This window comes from Nicotiana tabacum, chromosome 17 (genome assembly GCF_000715075.1).
Source record: "Nicotiana tabacum cultivar K326 chromosome 17, ASM71507v2, whole genome shotgun sequence".
NCBI classification, from domain to species: Eukaryota; Viridiplantae; Streptophyta; class Magnoliopsida; order Solanales; family Solanaceae; genus Nicotiana; species Nicotiana tabacum.
This window is the reverse complement of record NC_134096.1, coordinates 56099880-56123232: the sequence shown is the minus strand read 5'-3', so window position 1 is coordinate 56123232 and position 23353 is coordinate 56099880. Positions and strand designations below refer to the sequence as shown.

Genomic DNA, 23353 nt, shown 5'->3' with positions numbered 1-23353 from the left:
TGGCTGAACTTTTGTGATGTCTCACCTGTTGCAGTAAGCACGACTTCTTGTTAACATTTCTCAACCTTTAATTTATAAATTATAACATCAGTTGCAATGCTTAGTTTTGATTTGACTTTAAGCTGCTAGTTTTTTGTTTAATTCTGTTAGAAGAATCAAATGTCATTCTTTTTTATGGAGATAGCCGTAAGCTTAATATAATAGATATACATTTTAATGTTGTTCAACTATATAGGTCTAAGTTAGAAGCCCTCATTGCACAAAACATTGCTCGATGAAAAATTCATGGTATGATTACGAGCTCCAAATAACACTTTTAATAATGTTGAACATAACATAGTTGGGGACAAAATGCTTAAATCACCTGACAACGAATCATCCATTTTCAGCTCTCATTGTTAACAAACTAATTGTAGCTCATAAATCCATAACTAAAACTTCAAGATTTCATTTTTAATGCAACGAACTAAGGCTACTTTTCAATTAAAAGGCTAAAAAGTAACTAGCTTGCGCTATTACTACTACCAGACTACAAGTTTAAAAGGGTAATTGAAATGAACGGCCCCGTAAGGGGCTGGTCTTAGCCGCACGGTCCCAAAATTGACGGTATTCAAAGTACCCTCGACCCGCACACAATTATTGCTCTTCAGTATTTCGCTACCCGATTGGTAGAGTTATGCTATTTTTACTTTGTCTATCTATTGATTTGTTCTTCAAAGTCTACTAGATTGGCATGATTTTTCTATTTAGGGATTTCTCTATTGAATTGGTAAAGTTTATGCTATATTTATTCTACCTATCTGTTAAGTTATTCATTAAGTCTACCCAATTCACATAATTTTTTTTATTGTTTAATAAAGTGTTCTTCGAATATACAATTTTAATTTCTATCAAACTCACCCAAAAACTGCTCCAAATGATCACAAATTTGAAACAAGGCTTTCAAATACTAACCGAAACAATTCTCAATCACCAATTTAGTCAAATAAAACCAAATTAAAAAGACTCACTTTATCTTCAACACTTTCTAAAGTCCAACAACAAAGTTTTGAGTTTTTTTAAAAGTAAATCACTAATTAAATCGGCGTTTGAATTAAAATATAAGCATAAATTATTAATATTCAAATGATTTTAATAATAATGGATTATTAACCTTCTATTTTTCACCACCAAATAAGAATTTTAAGTTTTAAATATGTGTTTAAGTAAAAACAAAATGGGAACTTTTCACTAAGACCATAAAAACGAAGATATTCTGCCAAGACCAGTTCCGTCGGGGGATATGTTGTGTAATTTTTTGGTCTAAAACTGTTACTGTTGTGTACCTAGCCCAAGTTCAAAGGCGTCCGAGTCACATTCTAAGAGGTGCTCTTGTAAAAACTAAAACATGCTAAGTCAAAAATAGCAGAAGTGTGACAATGCGACAAGCAAAACTAATATTTTTTTTTAGTTCTTCTGCCTAAATTTGTTACTACTGATGAAATAATATAGTTTACCTTACAAAGATTAACAGAAAGAAAGACTGTTATAATTACGGAAACTTAGCATGTAACGGGCTCAAACTTGTTTTACACCCGTCAACTTAAAATTTTGCTAGGCCACTGAAAAGGAAATGGACGGTCGTATTTTTGTCTAGTTAGAAATCCTTGCCTAACTAGAAGCTGCCAAGTCCACACAAAATCATCTCTCGTCATTTTTATAGTACTGCACGCGAATTCCAATCGAGTGGAAGTGAAGACAAAAAATGGCAACCATGACTTCTCTGCAGAGCCTAACACTTGCAAAATTCCCTTCACTTTCTTTCTTGACTCCCACCTCTTTCAAGTTTCTTGACCCTTTTCCAGCTTCCTTATCACCCTCTGCTACTTCTTTCACTGCCACTGCATCTGTCTTTTCTCCAATTAGACCCACTAAACCAAAACGAATTTCGTTGGTGACTCATGCTTCTTCCACCACTGCTTTCCCCCAGAATATTGGTGATGTCCTCGCTGATGTTACAATCTTCACTGCCACTGGTGAGTCCGTCAAGTTTGAGGACCTTTGGGATCAAAATGAGGTATTTGCCTTCTTATTTGACGATCTTTTTTTTGGGGGTGGGGGGTGGGGGTGGGGGCTTGAAAATTTTCCAAGATTTTGGGTTCTTAAGGTGTCTGAATTCCTGAAATGGCTATATAATTGTAGAGTGCCAAAGAAAATTGTTCTTACAAAACTAGTTAGTTTAGCACCTGTACTTGTGGGTTGTAGCTTGTTGTGCGTGAATAAATTGAGGGGTGCGCAAGCTGGTCTAAACATCTCAGTTATCACAATTACATATAACTAATACCTTATAAATACTATTTACTCCGTTAGTGCATAGAACTTAAACTCAATATATATATATTGAAAGGGGCTGATGGAGCTTGGAAATGATGGGTTCAACTGAATATTCAATTAATATGAAAAATTGAACCCAAAAGTTAAAAACTGCAATGCTTTCGGTGACAAGAATCTTAAAAGGTTGAATTCATTGAATTTAAATCACAGATTCGCCTTGTAACGACCTGGCTAGTCGTTTTGAACTTTAGCATTCCGTTCGGTAGTTTAAGGTATTGAGAAGCTTCATATTATGTATTAGGACTTGCGTGTATAGTCAATTTCGATTTTCGAGGTATTCGGGATTGATTGGTAGAACGATAGTTGATCGGAATTTTGACTTTTGTGTAGACGACTCCGGAATGGTGTTTTGATGATTCCAATAATTTCGTATATGGATTTTGGACTTAGGCGTGCGTCCGGATTTGTATTTGGAGGTCCGTAGGTTGATTTGATACTTTTTGGCGAAAATTAAAAAATTGAAAATTTGGAAGGTTGAGAGGTTTGACCGGGAGTTGACTTTATTGTTATCGGGCTCGGATTGTGGTTTCGGGAGTTAGTATAGGTCCGTTGTGTCATTTGGGACTTGCATGCAAAATTTGACGTCGTTCCTGGTTGGTTTGATATGTTTCAGCATGACTTTTAGAAGTTGAAAGTTCATTAGTTTCATTAGGCTTGAATTGGGGTGCCATTCGTAGTTTCAATGTTGTTTGCTGTGATTTGAGGTCTCGAGTAGGTCCGAGTTATGTTTTGGGATTGGTTGGTATAATTGGACGGGGTACTGGGGGCCTCGGGTGTATTTCAGATGAGTTTCGAGTCATTTCCATATTGTTGAGGAGGACTAGTTCTAGTGTTTCGCATTTGTACATTTTGGAGCACAAATGCGGATCCCCTTCTGCGTGATTTTTGCCACTTCTGCGAGTTCTTGCATGGTCAGGCTTTCCATCTCTGCGGGTAGGTGAACGCAGGTATGAGGACGCATCTGCGCATTGTTGTTCGCGGATGCGTGCTTGTGGCTCAGGGTGATTGTCTACTTCTGCGGATATTTTTACGCTTCTGCGGTGTCGCAGATGCGACTTCCTTTGCGCAAATGCAGATTATGGGTCTGGTAGGCTATCATCGCAGGTGCGCTTCTGTCACGACCCAAAATCCATTAAAGGTCGTGATGACGCCTAACACCGATGTCACGCAAGCCAACCATAATTAATTAACTTAATTACCTATTTTAGTATTTTTGAAATAAAAATTTGTTCAATTAAATATTAAAGATAAAACTCATAAAGTAAGTGATAGATATTTTAGCAACTAAATTTCTAAACAACCCATAACCACTCCCAAAACCCGGTGTCACAAGTGCATGAGCATTTACTAGGGAGTTAAAATAAAATACAGCATCTGTCCAGAATACAAATTAGACAAGAAAAATGTAAATAACTCTGAAGGATACTCTGTTGGCTGCGGATCGTAATATAAAATGCAACTCACCTAAGTCCCCACATTTTAACCACACCTCTGCGCCCACAAGGCCGCTAGACATATCTGTACCTGCACAATAAAAATGTGCAGCAAGTGTAGCATGAGTACGAAAAACAACGTGTACCCAGTAAGTATCAAGCCTAGCCACGAAGAAGTAGTGACGAGAGGTCAACTTTGACACTAACTAAGGGTCAATAATATTAAAATAGAGATAGTTAAATCAACATGATTTATAGGAATAACAATAATTTTCTTTAACCAGCTGAAATAATCAACTCTTTCGATTCCAATAATTTCCAATTTATCAATTAGCTTCACAAGCTGCAATAAAATATTAAGGTATCGTGTAATTATTATTATTAGGTACGATTTCTACCGAGGTCGTACGACCCGATCCAGAGTGTCGTGTACACTGCCGAGGGACGTGCGACGCGATCCATAGATGCATCTATACTGCCGAGGCGTTCGGCCCGCACTATAAGAAAGGAGGGCATTTTCTTATGAACCTCCGGAATGAGAAGTTATTATAATATTAACACGTATGATGTTCAATCTTTATTAACAATTCAATAATTTACACAAAATTCGAGTATACGAAGGTTCGATCTATTACTATTTCTCAAACAATTTACAATATAATTCCAGTAATTTAAGCAATTAAAAGAGGCAATTATCCCAAGTAATTCATGATTTGAGTCCTAAACTATCCGTACTTTAGCAATATTAGTAGCTACGCACAGACTTTCGTCACTTCGTGCGTACGTAGCCCCCACAATTAGCAACAATTATTAATTTAAATCACCTATGGGGTAAATTCCCTCTTACAAGGTTAGACAAGAGACTTACCTTGTCTCAAAGCTCACTTCCCGATCACAACGTCGCGTTAAAGTCTCAATTTAATGCCGAAAATTCCAAAACTAACCAAATGTTATGAAAAATAATTAATACATGCTTAATAATTCGAAATTGGGCTATTAAATTAATTACCCAACCCAAAATGGTAATATTCTTAAAATTCACCCTGGGCCCACGTGCCCGGATTCCGGAAATTGTTCGGAGGAAAACGTTACCCATAATCTCAAGAACTCAAATATATAATTTTCATCCAATTCCATGTCCAATTTTGTGGTCAAAATCTAAAATATCAATTTCTAGGTTTTTCTTCAAAACCCCAAATTTCTACTAATTTCCATGAATTTTCATGCCTAAATTCGTATATAAACCAAGTATTTAACTTGCAATAGGTAGGAATCATTTACCTTGACATAGATGATGAAGATGGAGCTCCAAAATCGCTCCTAGGTCGCTTCCCATGAAGAAAATGAGATGAAATGAGCCAAACCCGTTTTTGCAAACTTATACACTGCCCAGGTGATCCTTCTTCGCGTTCACGAGCCCCCCATCGTGTTCGCGAGAACAAAATTCTCAAAAGTCATTTTTCAAACTCTTTTGAGACATCCTCCAGTATAATGGTCATAACTTTTTGTACAAAACTCAAAATCACAAATGGTTTGACTTTCTGCAAACTAGACATCAAGGGCTATAACTTTCATATGTTGATCCTCTTCCAATTCATTGTAGATTGCGAGATATAAACTTCCAACGTCAGCCATGTGCAGTAGAGACAAACTCTTCCCGGATAGTGTGTAGTGTATCCACCATAACCTTTTTGTACACAACTCCAAATGACAAATGGCTTACCTTTCTGAAAACTAGACACCAAGGGCTACAACTTTCATTTTTGGATCACCTCTCGATTCATTATAAATTGAGAGATGTAAGCTTCCGAAGTCAGACGACGGACAACAGAAATTCCTTCTTAGCGAACGCGAGAGCCTCTTCGCGAATGCGAAGAACAAAGTCCCAGCTGCAAAATCCTTCTTCGCGAATGCGAAGAACAACACCAGAACCAGCAACCAGCAGCATTAAACACCCAAACTTGGTCTGAAACCACCCCGAATCACACCCGAGGCCCCCGAGACCCCGTCCAATCGTACCAACCAGTCCCAATACATAACATGAACCTGCTCGAGGCCTCAAATCACATCATAACCACGAATCGCACCCAAATTCAAGCTTTATGAACTTTAGAACTTCAAACTTCTACATTCGACGCCGAAACCTATCAAATCAAATTCGATTGACCTCGAATTTTACACACAAGTCATAATTGACATTACGGACCTACTCCAAGTTTCGGAATCGGAATTGGAATCCGATCCCGATATCAAAAAGTCCACTCCCGGTTAAACTTCTTAAAAACCTTTAAATTTCTAACTTTCGCCAAATGACTCCAAAATTACCTACGGACCTCCAAATTAACATCCGAACGCGCTACTAAGACCATAATCACCATACGGAGCTATTCCTAGACTCGGAATCCCAAAAGGACATCGATAACATTGAAATGCACTTCAACTCAAATTTATGAAATTCTTCCAAAATGCCAACTTTCCACAGTAGGCGCCGAAACGTTCCCGGGTCATCCAAAACCCGATCCGATAATACACCCAAGTCCAAATTCATCATACGAGCCTATTAGAACCGTCAAATCCCGATTCCGAGGTTGTTTTCTAAAAATGTTGACCGAAGTCAAACTCGTCCTTTTTAAAGCCAACTAAGGAACCAAGTGCTTCGATTTCAACTCGAACACTTCCAAATCCCGAACCAACCATCTCCGCAAGTCATAAATTAGTAAAAGCACATACGGGGGTCTTAATTAGGGGAACGAGATTCTAATAGTCAAAACGACCGGTTGGGTCGTTACATTCTCTCCCACGTAAATATACGTTCGTCCTCGAATGTGCTAAGAACTGCTCCGGAATTGTCCAAAATCACTGTTTAACACCTCGGGCACCTACCCGTGCTACCACTACTCAGTTGAGCACATTAGCTCGAGCCAATCTAAAGATACTCCCCTTTATTTAGGCAAATAAGCCTTAGAACCCAATTCTAACATTCAGAATTCTCCACCAGTCCTGTTTCCAACATACGAACACCGTATCAATCACTAAACGATGCACCAAAACAGGATTGCATACCTTTGTTGAATTTAGACCATGCACCGCATAATTCACATGACTATAATAACATCCTCCGATTACAATAGCCGAAATTCCACGAATCTGATGCCAACAACACCTTATGACATATATAAGTCCTGTTCCAACTCTTGCAATGCTTCCACGATGGAAGAAATGTGTAGAAATTCATAACCAACTGCCGAGTCAACAAATCATTGAGTTTCTCCTTCTGACAAGAACCATTACCTCATTATGAACCAAATAACAATATTTGCTCTCAACTATGCCTCACATAAATCCGATCGCACTGATCTCAGGTCCAATAATCGCGTCTCACCCAGTACAAGTTGCTCAGGCAATAAGCCACCTCAGACACTGCCAAAAGTCTCATATAATGCCACAATGTGCCAACAAGCTACAAACTCGAATGTGATACATAAGGGAACGCACTCTGGAAAGAACTACTCACCCCACGTAGCTATTGAAACAACCGAAAAGATGTTATGAACCTTCCTCAGAAAATGAGAAACAAAACACACAAGAGTAGATATTGGGGATCTGTACTCAACATCACACTGTTGCGGCATACAACTCGATCCACACATGATACCGTTGCGGCGTGCCACCCAATCCAACCAACATACCCGTGGCGACGTGCCATCCGATCCACACATGACAATAAATAGGGAAGTACCCATCAAGCCAAAAACGCTTATACCTACGAAATACCCGAATGTCAACCACAAGTACACCGAATGCACAATACCATCAGATAGCGCCATACGCTACAAAACCCAAGCACGACTAAGGTGTAATAAATGAACTGCATCTCGAGAGCCATCCTGCTCATATAACACCGCAAACTATACGGGATCTCAATACGAGTGCGAATAATCAAACCGCCTCACAACCCACATGGCACAATAGAGACTACACGGAATAACTGACGGCGGAAATAACATCCAATGCCCGACGACTCCTTAGTAAGGAATATTATGACGAATGAATATATCCGACCTTACGCAGAGCACACATTCACATTAGTCCCACCTACGGACCTCAAACCGATTATGATAATACCATATTGGGCTAATAACCTTTCAAGGATTCACAATGGCCCTATTTACAGCACACACGAGCAGTTGTCCCAATCCGGAACAAACTCTCACATCAACAATTGTACCCAAAAATCTCCATACTTGGTTTTTAAATCTTTAGTACTCAAGTGACCAACATATCACACTTATACAAATTTCCCCATGGAATACACTCCCACAACCTTCCGCAGCAGGCCGCCAAATCTGAACATCAATGGGCATCAACCATGCTATTTCTACATAACTAGCCAGGCATTAACATTCCAATACCCCAACACTACTAACACAACATATACCATCCTCCGACTGCCCGTCAATAGTGCCACCATACACTGGACATCTAAAATCCTCCCCCGCTCCTCTGAGCTTGTGATACTCTTGTCGATACCAAAATATAACCTTGATCCTCAACTTCCAATTCCATACCTCTCATCGCACTTATCATGCCGCTACGCGATAATACACGTATTCACCATAACCCTTGAACTACTAGTAGAATTAAACACTTCACTGGCTAGAAACCTTCCACTTAGCATCATTTCAGAAGGACTAGCGCAACACGCAACCGAATTCCCAAATCGTAGAAAAACACAACCTCAAACCGCGATCTAAATCGTCATAACTCTTCCAGAATCCATTTACCCAACAAAGCCATTTGAATCAACTACCTCCCAAATCAATTAGTTATTGGTGGCTGTCAAGCTTGCACGTATAACCACAAATCACATGTTATATCTTCACACACCGAATGAACCGACCATTGCCACAATAACGCTGATTCAGCCATTACAACCGACCCAACTTCTTTAAATTTACCCTTGATATGCCTTAGAAATAACGTTAGCTCCATTCACAACATATCGAACTCAATCTGCACTCATCCCGAGTGACCCGAATCGCGAGACTACATCATCTCAATACCCATGAATCACCTCATATCTTTCTCCGGCGCACGATATCATATCAGACTGGTATACACATTATGCAGAACATCCCGCAAATCCGAAGGCATTTCTTCCTTTCCTCCAATATTGTACCGCTTACCCGATAATATCATAGAGTACTCCAAGTCCCGTTCGCAATCCACTGCAGAACTCGATCCTTAACCATGCCACGGACTCGAAATCTTTAAGCACCACACATTTTTTTTTTGAATCCTCTGACTTGTTCCCAAATATGATCAACTCCAAGGCTCTACTAGCACGTGAACGCCCTCTCAAAAAAGCACCCGGCTGAATCACCTTCTTTGTACACCACATCTACACGAAGCATAAATCCTGAGTCTTTCCAAAGCCTGAACATGAATCGATAAGGTTAATTGTAGCACACGTTCCTCAAATCCTTGGCTCAAATCATCACTGATGTTCTTTTTCCTTAGTCGTAATAACCCACCAATATTCCGATAACCAGAAACCTCACAAGTACACAACCATGCAATCCAATCGTAGACGGTGGGGCTCTCCCACTTAGCTCGAAGCTACAATTTCATAATCCTGGAACCTACCAAGATTCCTTCTTCTTCATTGACATGACCTCGCACAATCGACTCGCCAAATTCCTCGAAATCTTCCTGTTAACCATTTCATGAACACTCTGAACCACTAGCCACATTTACATGCTCGACCTCTTACCGGATAGCCAGTAAAATTCTTCGTAGAAGCTTCGTCAGCACCACGCAACCGCTAGCCTGCTCACGGGAGATATCCCACCTGTGGAAATTCTATGCCGACATCCTCCAACCACGTTGCATCGAGTACAATTACCACGAAACCAATAAACCATCCTGAGCCCGTGCTCGTTCACCAGCTGTACAAGTCCGTTCACTCCTCATGGACATTAACTAAAGGTGCGACAATACATTCCAATCCAAAGTCATGTTGTATCCTACTTCATTTTAAGCAACTCCTTTCTGTCACACCCAATCTTCCTCAATATAGCAGCCAATATTCCAATTAAGCCCGTAGACCTAGTCACTGTCCACCATGAATCCCAAATCACTCTAATTTCCCCCAAGGCGTGTGGCTATCCTACCACAGAACCCGTATGCCACTCTCCAACTTTGGTCAAACCCTCCTTTAAGCAACTGCTCGACTCTTGTTTCTCATACTCGGCCTTCTAGAAGTTTAACCACCGCGAGACACCTCCCACGTGTCCTTCCTCATCCTTCGCTGCCTAGTTGTTGCCTTAAATCAATATCTATCTTTGTAGCACTTGAATCAATAGATCGCCACCAACTTTAAACATTTCCGAGGATCCTCTTTATCGAGCCATCAATACTAGGAACACCGCTTCGATCCTGAACCACTGCACACCGCGATCTGTAACAGCCGCTTTCCCGGCATCATTTCACAATACTCTGTCCCAAAGGTGAATTGAAAAGACCACAAGACCGGCGAACTTAACACATTCCAACGTCATCACATCACAGATGGAAATTCCACCACGCTCGAAAATACCAAGTCTTGTTACCCCATCGAAACCTGAGTATTCGTAGTCCGATTGCCTTTCCTCTGTAAGAAATAAAATATTAACTCTCTGAATCATGTACTGAGTAAAACCTCCTTTCAAGTCATTCATTGCCCCGACACATAGACAAACATCCTACCATTACACAACACTGTGCGACATCAATGCACGAGTCGCCATAACAATCAATGCCCAATCTCAAAACCTTAAGTAATACTGATACTGAGCTGAAACGACAGAGCGACCTTCCGCAAGGCGACGACAATAGCCCAATCAAATACGCAGGGAGAAACATCCTGCACCACATCTGTAGTACCATTAAAGTTCCTCGATTCCCAATTTGTGACAAGCGTTTCACGTCGCATAAGATTGAATAGGAAGGAAACGAAGGCATAAGCCTCTAAGGAATTAAATCGCACGATGATGACTCAAGAAAAGGAAGTGCTCTTAACAGCCCTGTAGCCTTTCGAAGATAAATACAGGCGTCTCCGTACCGATCCGCAAGAATCTACTAGACTTGCTCATGACTCGTGAGACCTAAGTGAACCTAGTACTCTGATACCATGTTGTCACGACCCAAAATCCATTAAAGGTCGTGATGACGCCTAACACCGCTGTCAGGCAAGCCAACCATAATTAATTAATTTAATTACCTATTTTAGTATTTTTGAAATAAAAATTTGTTCAATTAAATAGTAAAGATAGAACTCATAGAGTAAGTAATAAATATTTTAGCAACTAAATTTCTAAACAACCCATAACCACTCCCCAAACCCGGTGTCATAAGTGCATGAGCATTTACTAGGGAGTTGAAATAAAATACAACATCTGTCCAGAATACAAATTAGACAGGAAAAATGTAAATAACTCTGAAGGAGACTCTGTTGGCCGCGGATCGTAATATAGAATGCAGCTCACCTAAGTCCCCGCATTTTAACCACACCTCTGCGCCCACAAGGCCGCTATACATATCTGTACCTGCACAATAAAAATGTGCAGCAAGTGTAGCATGAGTACGAAAAACAACGTGTACCCAGTAAGTATCAAGCCTAACCTCGAAGAAATAGTGACGAGAGATCGACTTTGACACTCACTAAGGGTCAATAATATTAAAATAGAGAGAGTTAAATCAACATGATTTATAGGAATAACAATGATTTTCTTTAACCAGCAGAAATAATTAACTCTTTCGATTCCAATAATTTCCAATTTATCAATTAGCTTCACAAGATTCAATAAAATATCAAGGTATCGTGTAATTATTATTATTAGGCATGATTTCTACCGAGGTCGTACGGCCCGATCCAGAGTGTCGTGTACACTGCCGAGGGACGTGCGACGCGATCCATAGATGCATCTATACTGCCGAGGCGTTCGGCACGCTCCACAAGAAAGGAGCACGTTTTCTTATGAACTTCCGGAATGAGAAGTTATTATAATATTAACACGTAGGATGTTCAATCTTTATTAACAATTCAATAATTTACACAAAATTCGAGTATATGAAGTTTCGATCTTTTACTATTTCCTCAAACAATTTACAATATAATTCCAGTAATTTAAGCAATTAAAAGAGGCAATTATCACAAGTAATTCATGATTTGAGTCCTAAACTACCCGGACTTTAGCAATATTAGTAGCTACGCACGGACTCTCGTCACTTTGTGCGTACGTTGCCCCTATAATTAACAACAATTATTAATTTAAATCACCTATGAGGTAAATTCCCTCTTATACCCCTCTTTTAAGGTTAGACAAGAGACTAACCTTGTCTCAAAGCTCATTTCTCGATCACAACGTCGCGTTAAAGTCTCAATTCAATGCCGAAAATTCTGAAACTAACCAAATGTTATGAAAAATAATTAATACATGCTCAATAATTCGAAATTGTGCTATTAAATTAATTACCCAACCCAAAATGGTAATATTCTTAAAATTCACCCCGGGCCTAGGTGCCCGGATTCCGGAAATTTTTCGCAGGAAAACGTTACAAATAATCTCAAGAACTCAAATATATAATTTCCATCCAATTCCATGTCCAATTTCGTGGTCAAAATCCAAAAATACCAATTTCTAGGTAGGAATCACTTACCTTGACATAAATGATGAAGATGGAGCTCCAAAATCGCTCCTAGGTCGGCTCCCATGAAGGAAATGAGATGAAATGAGCCAAACCCGTTATTGCAAACTTATACACTGCCCAGGCGACCCTTCTTCGCATTCGCGAGCCCCCCATCGCGTTAGCGATGAACAAAATTCTCAAAAGCCATTTTCAAACTCTTGTCAGACAGCCTCTAGTATAATGGTCATAACGTTTTGTACAAAACTCCAAATCACAAATGATTTGACTTTCTGGAAACTAGACATCAAGGGCTATAACTTTCATATGTTGATCATCTTCCAATTCATTATAAATTGCGAGATATAAGCTTCCAAAGTCGGCCCTGTGCAGTAGAGATTTCTAAACTCTTCCCGAATAGTCTTTAGTGTATCCACCATAACTCTTTGTACACAACTCCAAATGATAAATGGTTTACCTTTCTGAAAACTAGACACCAAGGGCTACAACTTTCATTTTTGTATCACCTCTAGATTCGTTATAAATTGAGAGATGTAAGCTTCCGAAGTGAGACGACGGACAACAGAAATTCCTTCGTTCGCGAGAGCCTCTTCGCGACAAAGTCCCAGCAGCAAAATCCTTGTTCGCGAACGCGAGAGGCTCCTCGCGAACGCGAAGAACAACACCTGAACCAGCAACCAGCAGCATCAAAACACCCAAACTTGGTCTGGAACCACCCCGAATCACACCCGAGGCCCCCGGGACCCCGTCCAATCGTACCAACCAGTCCCAATACATAACATGAACCTGCTCGAGGCCTCAAATTACATCAAACAACATCAAAACCATGAATCGCACCCCAATTCAAGCTTTATGAATTTTAGAACTTCAAACTTCTACATTCGACGCTGAAACCTATCAAATCAAATCCGATTGACCTCGAATTTTGCACACAAGTCATAATTGACATTACGGACCTACTCCAACTTTCGGAATCGGAATCCGATCTCTATATCAAAAAGTCCACTCCCGGTCAAACTTCTTAAAAACCTTTACTTACGGACCTCCAAATGACTTCGAAATTACTTACGGACCTCCAAATTAACATCCGGACGCGCTACTAAGACCATAATCACCATACGGAGCTATTCCCAGACTCGAAATCCCAAAAGGACATCGATAACATTGAAATGCACTTCAACCCAAGTTTATGAAATTCTTCCAAAATGCCAACTTTCTACAATAGGCGCTGAAACACTCCCGGGTCATCCAAAACCCGATCCGATCATACACCCAAGTCCAAATTCATCATACGAACCTATTAGAACCGTGAAATCCCGATTCCGAGGTCGTTTTCTAAAAATGTTGACCAAAGTCAAACTCGCCATTTTTAAAGCCAACTAAGGAACCAAGTGCTCCGATTTCAACTCGAACACTTCCAAATCCCGAACCAACCATCTCCGCATGTCATAAATTAGTAAAAGCACATACGGGGAGTCTTATTTAGGGGAGCGAGATTCTAACAGTCAAAACGACCGGTTGGGTCGTTACAACTTTTTTGTCCGCAAATGTGAAAATACCTGAGCAACTTCATATATATCGAGGGTTTGGTTGTTTTTATCACATCTGGAGTTGTAGAGCTCGGTTTTGGGCGAGTTTGGAGGGGATTTTCACCATTTGGATTGGGGTAAGTACTTTTAACTTGGATTTGATTATATTTCATGATTCCATCTTTGTTTTTATCATTTAATAAGTGATTTGAATTGGAGAAATCGGGAATTTTTGTAAAATCTTTCGAAAATATAAAAAGATGATTTGAAGGCCGATTTGAGGTCGGAATTGGATGATTTTGGTATGGTTAGACTCATATCGGAATGGATGTTTGGATTTTGTGAGTTTTGTCGGGTTTTGAGGTGCGGGCCCGGGGTTGATTTTTTGGGTTGACTTTTGGTTTTCATTAAAGATCGAAGCTTTATTATTCGAAATTGTTTCCTATGACTTTTATTTATGAATGCATGGTAAGGTTTCGTACGATAGACCCTTGTAGTCCGGCCCTTCCCCGGATCCCGCGCATAGCGGGAGCTTAGTGCACCGGGCTGCCCTAAGTTATTTTGGCTAGATTTGAACCGTTCGGAGGTTGTTTCACACGAGGTCTTTTAGTGTATTGATTTAGTTTTTTTGAGGTAAGTATCTTGCCTAACTTTGTGTGAGGGAACTACCCCGTATGATTGAGCTTAATTGCACTATTTGGATTATGTGAAAATATGTACGTGAGGTGACGAGTGTGTACACGACCTTATATGTGGCATTAACTGGATTAGACTCTTCGGCTTCTTATATGCTTTTCATTGAATTTGTCATTTCATGTTCTATATTCCATTATCAAATTTATTCTTATATGCTTTATTTGAGGTTGTTAGCACATATTCTATCTTTTATTTGTCAAGTTTACTCTTATATGCTTTACTTGAAGTTGTTACCTTGTTATCTTCACGTTACCTCTTTCATTGTTGAATTATTCTTATGTGAAGTTGCTATTAAACGATATCACTTCGTTGTCAAGTTATTCTCATATATTTAGACGTAGTTGCTAGTTCATGCCATCTCTTTCATTGTTAACTTATGTCATACACTAGAATTCGAAGTTGCCATTTCATGGAAATACCTTCATTATTGAGTTTATTCTTAAGCAATTAATTGAAGTTGAAGTTATTGAAAAGTCATTAACCTGGTTTAGTTGAAGTGATTGTTTAATGGTGTATTGTTCATTGTTGAGTTATTTTCCCCGTTCATTTTGTTGCTATTGAGATTTTGTACACATCGTGTTTGAGCCGTGGGTTATGTGTTGTGGTGATATTGGTGTTGGATCTTTGGAAAGGTTGTGGCCTATGTGCACTTGTGGTACGAGTTGATATGTCGTGTTGTTGTGATGTTAGCACATGTGGATTTGCTCTGTGGATTGATTGTTGTTATGCGGAGCATAAAGGTGGCATCTCACTGTTGTTGATCGTGCGGAGTGGTACGGGTGGCTATTGATATATTGTCTGGGCGGAGTGATACCGGTGACTATTGTGTTAATGTTTAGGCAGAGTAATGCGGGTGTCTATTATGTTACATATCTGGGCGGAGCGATACAGGTGGCCATTAGGATATTGTCAATACAGGGAGACAAGGGTGGCTATGTCAGGGATGATATGTGACGTCCTGGGGGCACAATGTAGATGATATTCGTGTGATGGTGTGATTTTCCTTGTGTGTATTATGCACCTTACGTGACTTGTTGTGTTGCTTTTGGTGAGCTACTCGATATCTTTGATACTACTTGTTGGCTTGGACTATAATAATACACTCGCACAAGCATACACCATAGCATGCCGTTTACATCGGTTCAGGAGTATGAAACTTGACATTCATTGATCATGCACATGTATTCTGTATTACCTAGTCTTGGGAGGCTGTTGTGATTATTGCCGCGTAGGCTTGTTTCACATTTATTTCGATATTTATATTAAACTCTGCTTTAAAATATCATTGTTAAACTGGCTCAACTGTTGTAAGTAATCGGCTTACCTAGTCTTAGAGACTAGGTGCCATCATGACGCCTAAGGCGAGATTTTGGGTCTTGACACGCCTATGCTTTTAAGTATTCAAGGATTGTTCTACACTGAAATTTTTTCTTTAAATGCATGGTCAATTGGCTGAGTGACGTTTTTTGTTCCATAGTTGCATTTGTTATGGCCAAGTTAAGATTTTTGTTCTTGGTTTTGTTTGATCCCCCAGGGAGTAGCTGTTGTTGCACTCTTGAGGCATTTTGGCTGTCCATGCTGGTAAATCATGATGCTCTTTGCTTTTTCAAGACAATATTTTGGTATATTATCTACAATTGTTCTTTTCATATCCTTGCTTAATATGCATTATTAGTTGGGAACTTGCTAAAGCACTCAAAGAGTCAAGGGAAAGATTTGAATCTGCTGGTGTAAAGCTAATTGCTGTCGGTATCGGTGCTCCTAGCAAAGCTCGTATTCTTGCTGAAAGGGTATGTCAACTTCACCACTAATGTTGCATTCCGTTGTTTATTTCAAAAATTTGCCAATGATTTAGTTCTGTGGCATATTATTTGTATTTCTTTCAAATAAGCTAGTTGAGCTCTTACTTTGAATTGCACTTTCTGTCATATCAAACTTCTGACGCACTTGGTGAAGCAAACTTAGAGCCCCTTGACATATATTTGAAGTTGAAATCGGAAAAAATGAAGTTGAAGTTGAAAATATTTATGGAAGTTGAAGTTATTTATCAAAAGAAAAAAGGTTTGTGAAAGTTGAAGACACGTGAGCGTAAGTTGAATATTTGAAAAATGTCACTTGGAATACATCTTCAGAATCAGACCACAACTTCAACTTGAAAAAACCAGTTCAAATTCAAATTTTCATCTCAGTTTTTGACAAAGAAATGCCAACTTGCAAGCGTAAATCTCTTTATTTGGAAGTCAAGTCCACAGACAAACGCCACCATAATGGATTCACTAAATGTCAAAATGTGGTTTCTGCAAGAATATAGTGTAGGACTTGCCTTAAATCTTGACCGACCTTAGCTAAAACTAAAAGTTTGTGCTCATTGGTAACTATGTGTCCTTGGTAGAAATATTTTAACTGTTTGTCTGATCGGCCTCTATTTGGATTTGGACGAAATTTGATTTACCTAATATTTAGACATAGTTAGTATCTTTGTTGGTGGGAATTTGGTTTTTGTTAGAACCTTCGTATACATAGTCCACTCCTCAGATTTGCAAGTTCTTTTTCACTTGATTTTAATTTTGCATACAGATTTACATGTGCTCTTGTTATCTTTCCTCAACTATTAGTGAAGCCTTTAGGTAAAAGATAAGGTGACATTCCATGTTACCATGTCATTTACAGTGGTATTATCATTTGAGCATACATTAAGTGGACCAACAATCTGGAGTTCCTATTCAAAAAAGAAAAAATAATCATTGAAGGTGATGATTTTATCTTTGACGATGTGTCTGTTAATAAACATCATTTAAGTATTATGTGATTAATCATTCCAGTGGAACCCTTTAAAATAAGGGTGCAAGTCTGGTACCCCGTGCTGTGGTGATTTGAGAACAAAAGATGTTACCTTTCAGATACAATATTAGCTTTGGAGCTCTTCAGAAAAAATAAAGAAAGTTGTTTTCAGCATAAACAATTTGGGATTCAGTGGGAGTAACATGTCAGTTTTCAGAAACTAACTTTAAATTAAGATTCAATTCTTTTTGGATCAAAGTTTCCCCATTTTAAGGATTAATTGGGGTTTTGACCAGTGGAACGAGAGTTGGGTTGCTATAAGTCTAGATTTACCGTAATCCTAAGCTTGGACCTGCATTGATCCTGTTGATACTGCAGTTGTACTTGACCTAACCAGATGGCTTTAACTATAATTAGATTTAGCTAAAATTTCTTGGAAAAGGTGCACATATTATTTTAACCTTTCCAGTTTGAATAAAATGTAATTATCTCTAAGCATGGAGCACACCAAATCAAACACACAATGCTATCAACTTTGTTGACCTCTGGTTTGATTCGTTGGACTTTAACGCTAATCATCCCCATATTGCTATCTTCTTCCCTTTTTAGTTGTGTAGTTCTCCCCTTTCTCTTCCGTTTTTCCCATGTTAATATAGCAAGCTAGGTTAGCTCATTATTGTGATTTAAGTAAGTTATTTAAAGAACTTTTGCTAATAACATTGAAGGGGAGCCTTGGCGTAGCTGGTAAAGTTGGTGTCATGTGACCAGGAGGTCACGGGTTCAAGCCGTGGAAACAACCTCTTGCAGAAATGCAGGGTAAGGCTGCGTACAATAGACCCTTGTGGTCCGGCCCTTCCCCGCACATAGCGGGAGCTTAGTGTACCGGGCTGCCCTTTTGCTAATAACATTGAGTGTTGGACTGTTAAAAATTTGGTTTCTAAGTGCAAGTTTTCCATTTGCTGCACTTGTTACGCAGAATTCCCCGCTTATATTGTTGAATGAGTTGCAGGAAATCAGCATGTAGTATCAAAACCGTTACTTTACTTTCTGACATCTAACCATATACAAATTTAGTAGAAAGGTTGAAAGTATTTGGCAATGCTCTTCTCAGCTTAACTATAGTCAACAATTGTTTGCCAATATCGTTCCTAAGCCCTAATGAATAAAGGGGATGTGTTCAGTCCCAATCATCTTCATCATCTTTTCTTCATTTGACACACCTGGAACAGGGGAATTTGGTTCCTAAAGCATCCACAAAACCCGTTCTTGTCTATTTTTTCAGTGAGTTCCAATACTGCAGCAACTTGATCCAGTAAAGGGCACTCGGTTCAGAACTCTTTTTTTTACATTCTTTTCCTTTAAGAGTTGAATATCTCTGAAGGTAATAGCACCTTGAGCTCACTCCTTTGCTTTGAAGGTTTATTGAAATATTGCGAATAAAGGTTTTATCTCTAAGAAGGTAAAGACCCACGTGTGCTCAATGAAAGATGTGGACTAACATTGAGGTTTGGTATGTATATGTTAAAAGTTGAAAAATGCATGCTCACTGAAAAACGTGAACTAAAGTTAGAGTTCTGGTGATTGAAACTTTAAAAAAATAGGAAGAGCAAGAGTTAAAAATTAATCCAGGGACTTGAAATCCTGGTTTTGTCATTGATTGGGAACTATTGATGATTACTGGCTAAAATTGATTTCGCAGTTTGGGATTTTGCCTTCTTTATCCTTGATTTGTATGCCATGTTTGTTTTAGCAAATAAGTGGGTTAGAATCGGAGCTAGGATTTCAAGGTTCTGGATTTTAGAACGACGACTTCAAATGCTAATAACTGGGTTCTCAATTTAATATTTGTACATATTTAATGAATTTTTTAACATAGATACACTGTTTGAGCATAAGCCAGTGGGTTCGGCCGAACCCGTAGCCGGACTTCTAGCTCCGCCGCGGATGCACCCATAACAAGCATGCGGACTTTTTTTTGTCTCATTTGTCCTTGATGTGGAGTAAGTTAATGTGATCAAATATTGACGATTTGTTGAGGAATCTGCTCTGGATTTGACACTTGATTTACTTATGAAGGAGTTAAATAAGGACGGAGATATATATATCTAAACAATTGTGTTTAGTTACACACTGACTTTAGACTTCATGTAGCATGTACACTATTTGATTGCATTATGCTTTGTTAAATAACACATCACGGAAAGTCTTATGTAATGGAGAAAAAGCAAAGAGAGATACGGATTGGACTCAGTTGACATGTATCCCTTGTAAGTGGCATCTGGAGAATGCATTTATGTTGAACTTCTACAATGCTCACAGGCTGCCCTGATCCATCTTATGCATGAAATATTCAGCCTTATTCATAGAATATAAGCTGCATTGTTAATCCGTTGAAGTAGTTTTAATTTTGGCATCTAAGTACATGATGGTAGAGTGTTTTCTGAAGTTTCTCTAGTTTAAACTCCACATAGGTAATAGTGGTTGTTGGAAGTAAAGCTTATTCATGTTGGTATGCTTATATTAGGTTCGGTGCTGGTAAATGAAAAGGATATAAGGGTGTAGGATGGATATAGTCGATCTAAACTAGTTTGGGATTGAGCCTTAGTAGCTGTTATTGTTCTTAATTTAAACTGGCAACTGATCATGCTGTTAATAACTTGATTATATCTTTTAAGGATCGTGAGATCTGATTCTTTTAGCTTCATTATTCATGTGGCCAGCTACCATTTCCATTGGATTGCTTGTATGCTGATCCAGACCGCAGGGTTAGTATCTGTTTATCTCCACAACTATGCAAGTACTTTATTTTCCTTTGGTATTTTTTTTCTTTGAAAATTTTCACACTTATTTTGTATCTCAGGCATACGATGTTCTAGGCTTGTATTATGGTTTTGGGCGCACATTTTTCAACCCAGCAAGTGTAATGATCTCAAGAAGCTAGTTTCTCTTCATAAAGATGATCAATATATACAGTAATTACTTGATCTTTACCTAGTTTTAGCTTTACTTGACTATTTAACATGCCAGGCTAAAGTGCTCTCCAGACTCAAAGAACTGCAAGAAGCTACAAAGAACTACACCATTGAAGCCACCCCCGATGACAGAAGTGGCGTCTTGCAGCAGGTTTAAGCTTTTTCTTTCTACTGCTACATTTTATTGACAAGGTCAGTTGTTCTGATGGTAAGCACCCTCCACTTCCAACCAAGAGGTTGTGAGTTCGAGTCACCCCAAGAGCAAGGTGGAGAGTTCTTGGAGGGAAGGATGCCGGGGGTCTATTGGAAACAGCCTCTCTACCCCAGGGTAGGGGTAAGGTCTGCATACACACTACCCTCCCCAGATCTCACTAGTGGGATTATACTGAGTTGTTGTTGTTGTTTTCTACTGCTACATTGTTGTTCATAATTAGGGGTGTCAAGTTTAGCCCATGGAAATATAGTTTGATTATGTAATTAAACAAATAATGAAAAATGATTTTGAGTTGGATGACTTATTGTTTAATCCAAATTGACAAGAAAACATTGAGCGGGTTATGATATTGTTTTAGCCCATGTTAACCCGCCCAAATGTAGTCCATTTGACGCTTCTATAATCATGATTGCTCTAGAAGAGGCCTTAGTGTAAGGTAGTAATATTCATTTGTATATTCATAATCAGGGAGGGATGTTTCTCTTCAAAGGGAAGCAATTGTTGTATGCATGGAAGGATGAAGGAACAGGTGACCATGCTCCGATGGAAGATATCTTTCATGTTTGCTGCAAAGTTCCTGTTGTATAAAAGGGAAGTGGATACATATAGAATTTAAGTTTCTCCTTGTTTATCTTGTAAATTTGCTAAATGTTATAACCAAATATGAGAAGGAGAGTGAGAGGTAAATAGCTTATATATAGCAAATTTCAACAAGTATGCAAGTATATTATAAATCTGGTAATGAAATATCACAAGAGCCGTAATTGGTAAAATTTAATATTTATTTTGCGGACATTGGCACATATATATAATATATACTACTGCTAATAGCTCTTTTAGCTCTATTTTAGCCAAAGATAAGACTTAGCAGCTGTAGCCCCAACATGTTATAGCCAAATTACCACTAATGTTCATCATAATGCTTCCAAGTTGTAACATCCACCACATCTTTAGAACAGTGGCCGAGGCAGAATCTCCGCGAAGGGGTTCAAGAAAAAAAAGATCGTAGCTAGTGGGAATTGAACTTATGACCTTTCAAAGTTTTTGAACCCCCTTGACCAATAAGCTCTACACTTTTGGGATGTGTCAAGGGGTTCAAAACTTAATATATAGAGGTAAAAAACAGATTTTGCCTTATATACCCCTGCTTCAGAACACGCATAGATATTTACAAAGGGCAAAATCATATGTGGAAGCCATGACAACGTAGTAGGGGATGGTATCTTCGTCTCAAATGAAACACCAAAAGATACTTTTTGTTTTGAGTGTGTGTGTGTTGAGATTTGTTGGAAACACGAGGCGATGTGAAAATGCAAATTTGAAGAAGATTATTGATGATTTCGACTGTTTGGAGTCAAAATTCAGAGTTTAAATCGACATAAAAAAGAGTTCTCTATTTATGCATTGAATTAATTGAAAGTGACATGTTTAGAAAATATATCATTATTGAATTGAATTGTAAAACACTTGAGGTATAAAAAGTATCGAAATGTCATAATACAATTTCGCTTAAATAAAAGCGGACTCGTAATGTAATAAACAATAAAACATGGGAAAATGACACTGATAATAGCCTAAAAATATATATGTATGTTATATATAAAAATTATTCAAACTTTATAAACTTTTTCGATATTCGAATGTAAATAGTTTCTGGTGCGGGTTAAAAGTGATAATACCCCAATAAACATTAGGAAATTTTACCTCCTATAGCAAAGGTATACACCATATTTATTATAAACCAAAACCATTTTAATATTTTCTATAACTACCTTTTATATTTTATAACAAAATACAAATACATTGTATTCTGTACAAATTCACTCAAGTACATTATTATATTTTTGTATAAATACATTATTTTTTGCCTGTATTTATGTATTTCGAAGATTTGTATTTTTTAATATAGCTGAGTACGCCTGTATTCATACATACTGTACACACAATATGCATGAATACATGATATAAACATTAAAATACACCATATACTATCATTGAAATAGAACATAATATAAACAGTGAATACATTTAATTTTAAAAATACAGTGAAATACAGTAAAATACATTGAATACTAATAGAAATACACTGAATACAACCAGTGAAATATACTGAATGCAACAATAATAATATGTATTAGGAATAACTAAAATATTGTTAATACAAATATATTTAAATACACTGAATACAAAATAGTGAATACAGTAAATACAAACGTTGAATCTATTGAATGCAACAGTAAAAAGCAAATATTGAAATACACTAAATACAACAGGTAAATACAACAGTTATATACAATTGAATACAAACAGTAGGTTTGTGTTTAGCGTCTGAAAAAATCATTCTAATTAATTGGATTGATAATGAGGCGTGTTAGAATTGATTTTGTTGATGAGTTATATTAGGAGTGTATCACGCTAATTGATTCTATTTCCGTTATTAGACAGCTGGACAGACCTATTTTTAAGGTGATTGTCGGTGTTGTATTCATGAATACATGTGAATGCAGTCGCGAAAAGTTGTAACCCCCTGTTTTTTAGGCGACTTTCGAATACAACAAATACACTACCGTAACAACTGAATAGTAACTATAGGAAGTAATTGTGTATATAATAGCTATAGGAAGTTAATATCACTAAACAATGGTTTCTGAAAATTCCTCAAATTTA

At 38.2% G+C, this 23353-nt stretch overlaps 1 protein-coding gene across 1 annotated transcript; it reads left to right on the top strand.

Moving 5' to 3' along the window:
* The first annotated feature begins 1654 nt into the window (after window positions 1–1654).
* Window positions 1655–21459, top strand: LOC107801506 (thioredoxin-like protein AAED1, chloroplastic). The gene is made up of 7 exons (XM_075234321.1): window positions 1655–2056; window positions 16254–16300; window positions 16395–16509; window positions 20221–20265; window positions 20361–20420; window positions 20528–20623; window positions 21155–21459. The coding sequence occupies exons 1-7, from the start codon at window positions 1745–1747 to the stop codon at window positions 21272–21274; spliced, it is 795 nt and encodes a 264-aa protein (XP_075090422.1). The 5' UTR covers window positions 1655–1744; the 3' UTR covers window positions 21275–21459.
* The last annotated feature ends 1894 nt before the right edge of the window (window positions 21460–23353 follow it).

Excerpts from the sequence above, each read along its gene's own strand:
- LOC107801506 (XM_075234321.1), top strand. The coding sequence starts at position 1,745 with ATGGCAACCATGACTTCTCTGCAGAGCCTAACACTTGCAAAATTCCCT. Across the intron at positions 16,301-16,394 it reads CATTTTGGCTGTCCATGCTG|TTGGGAACTTGCTAAAGCAC; the intron begins GTAAATCATGAT and ends ATGCATTATTAG. Across the intron at positions 16,510-20,220 it reads CTCGTATTCTTGCTGAAAGG|CTACCATTTCCATTGGATTG; the intron begins GTATGTCAACTT and ends TCATGTGGCCAG.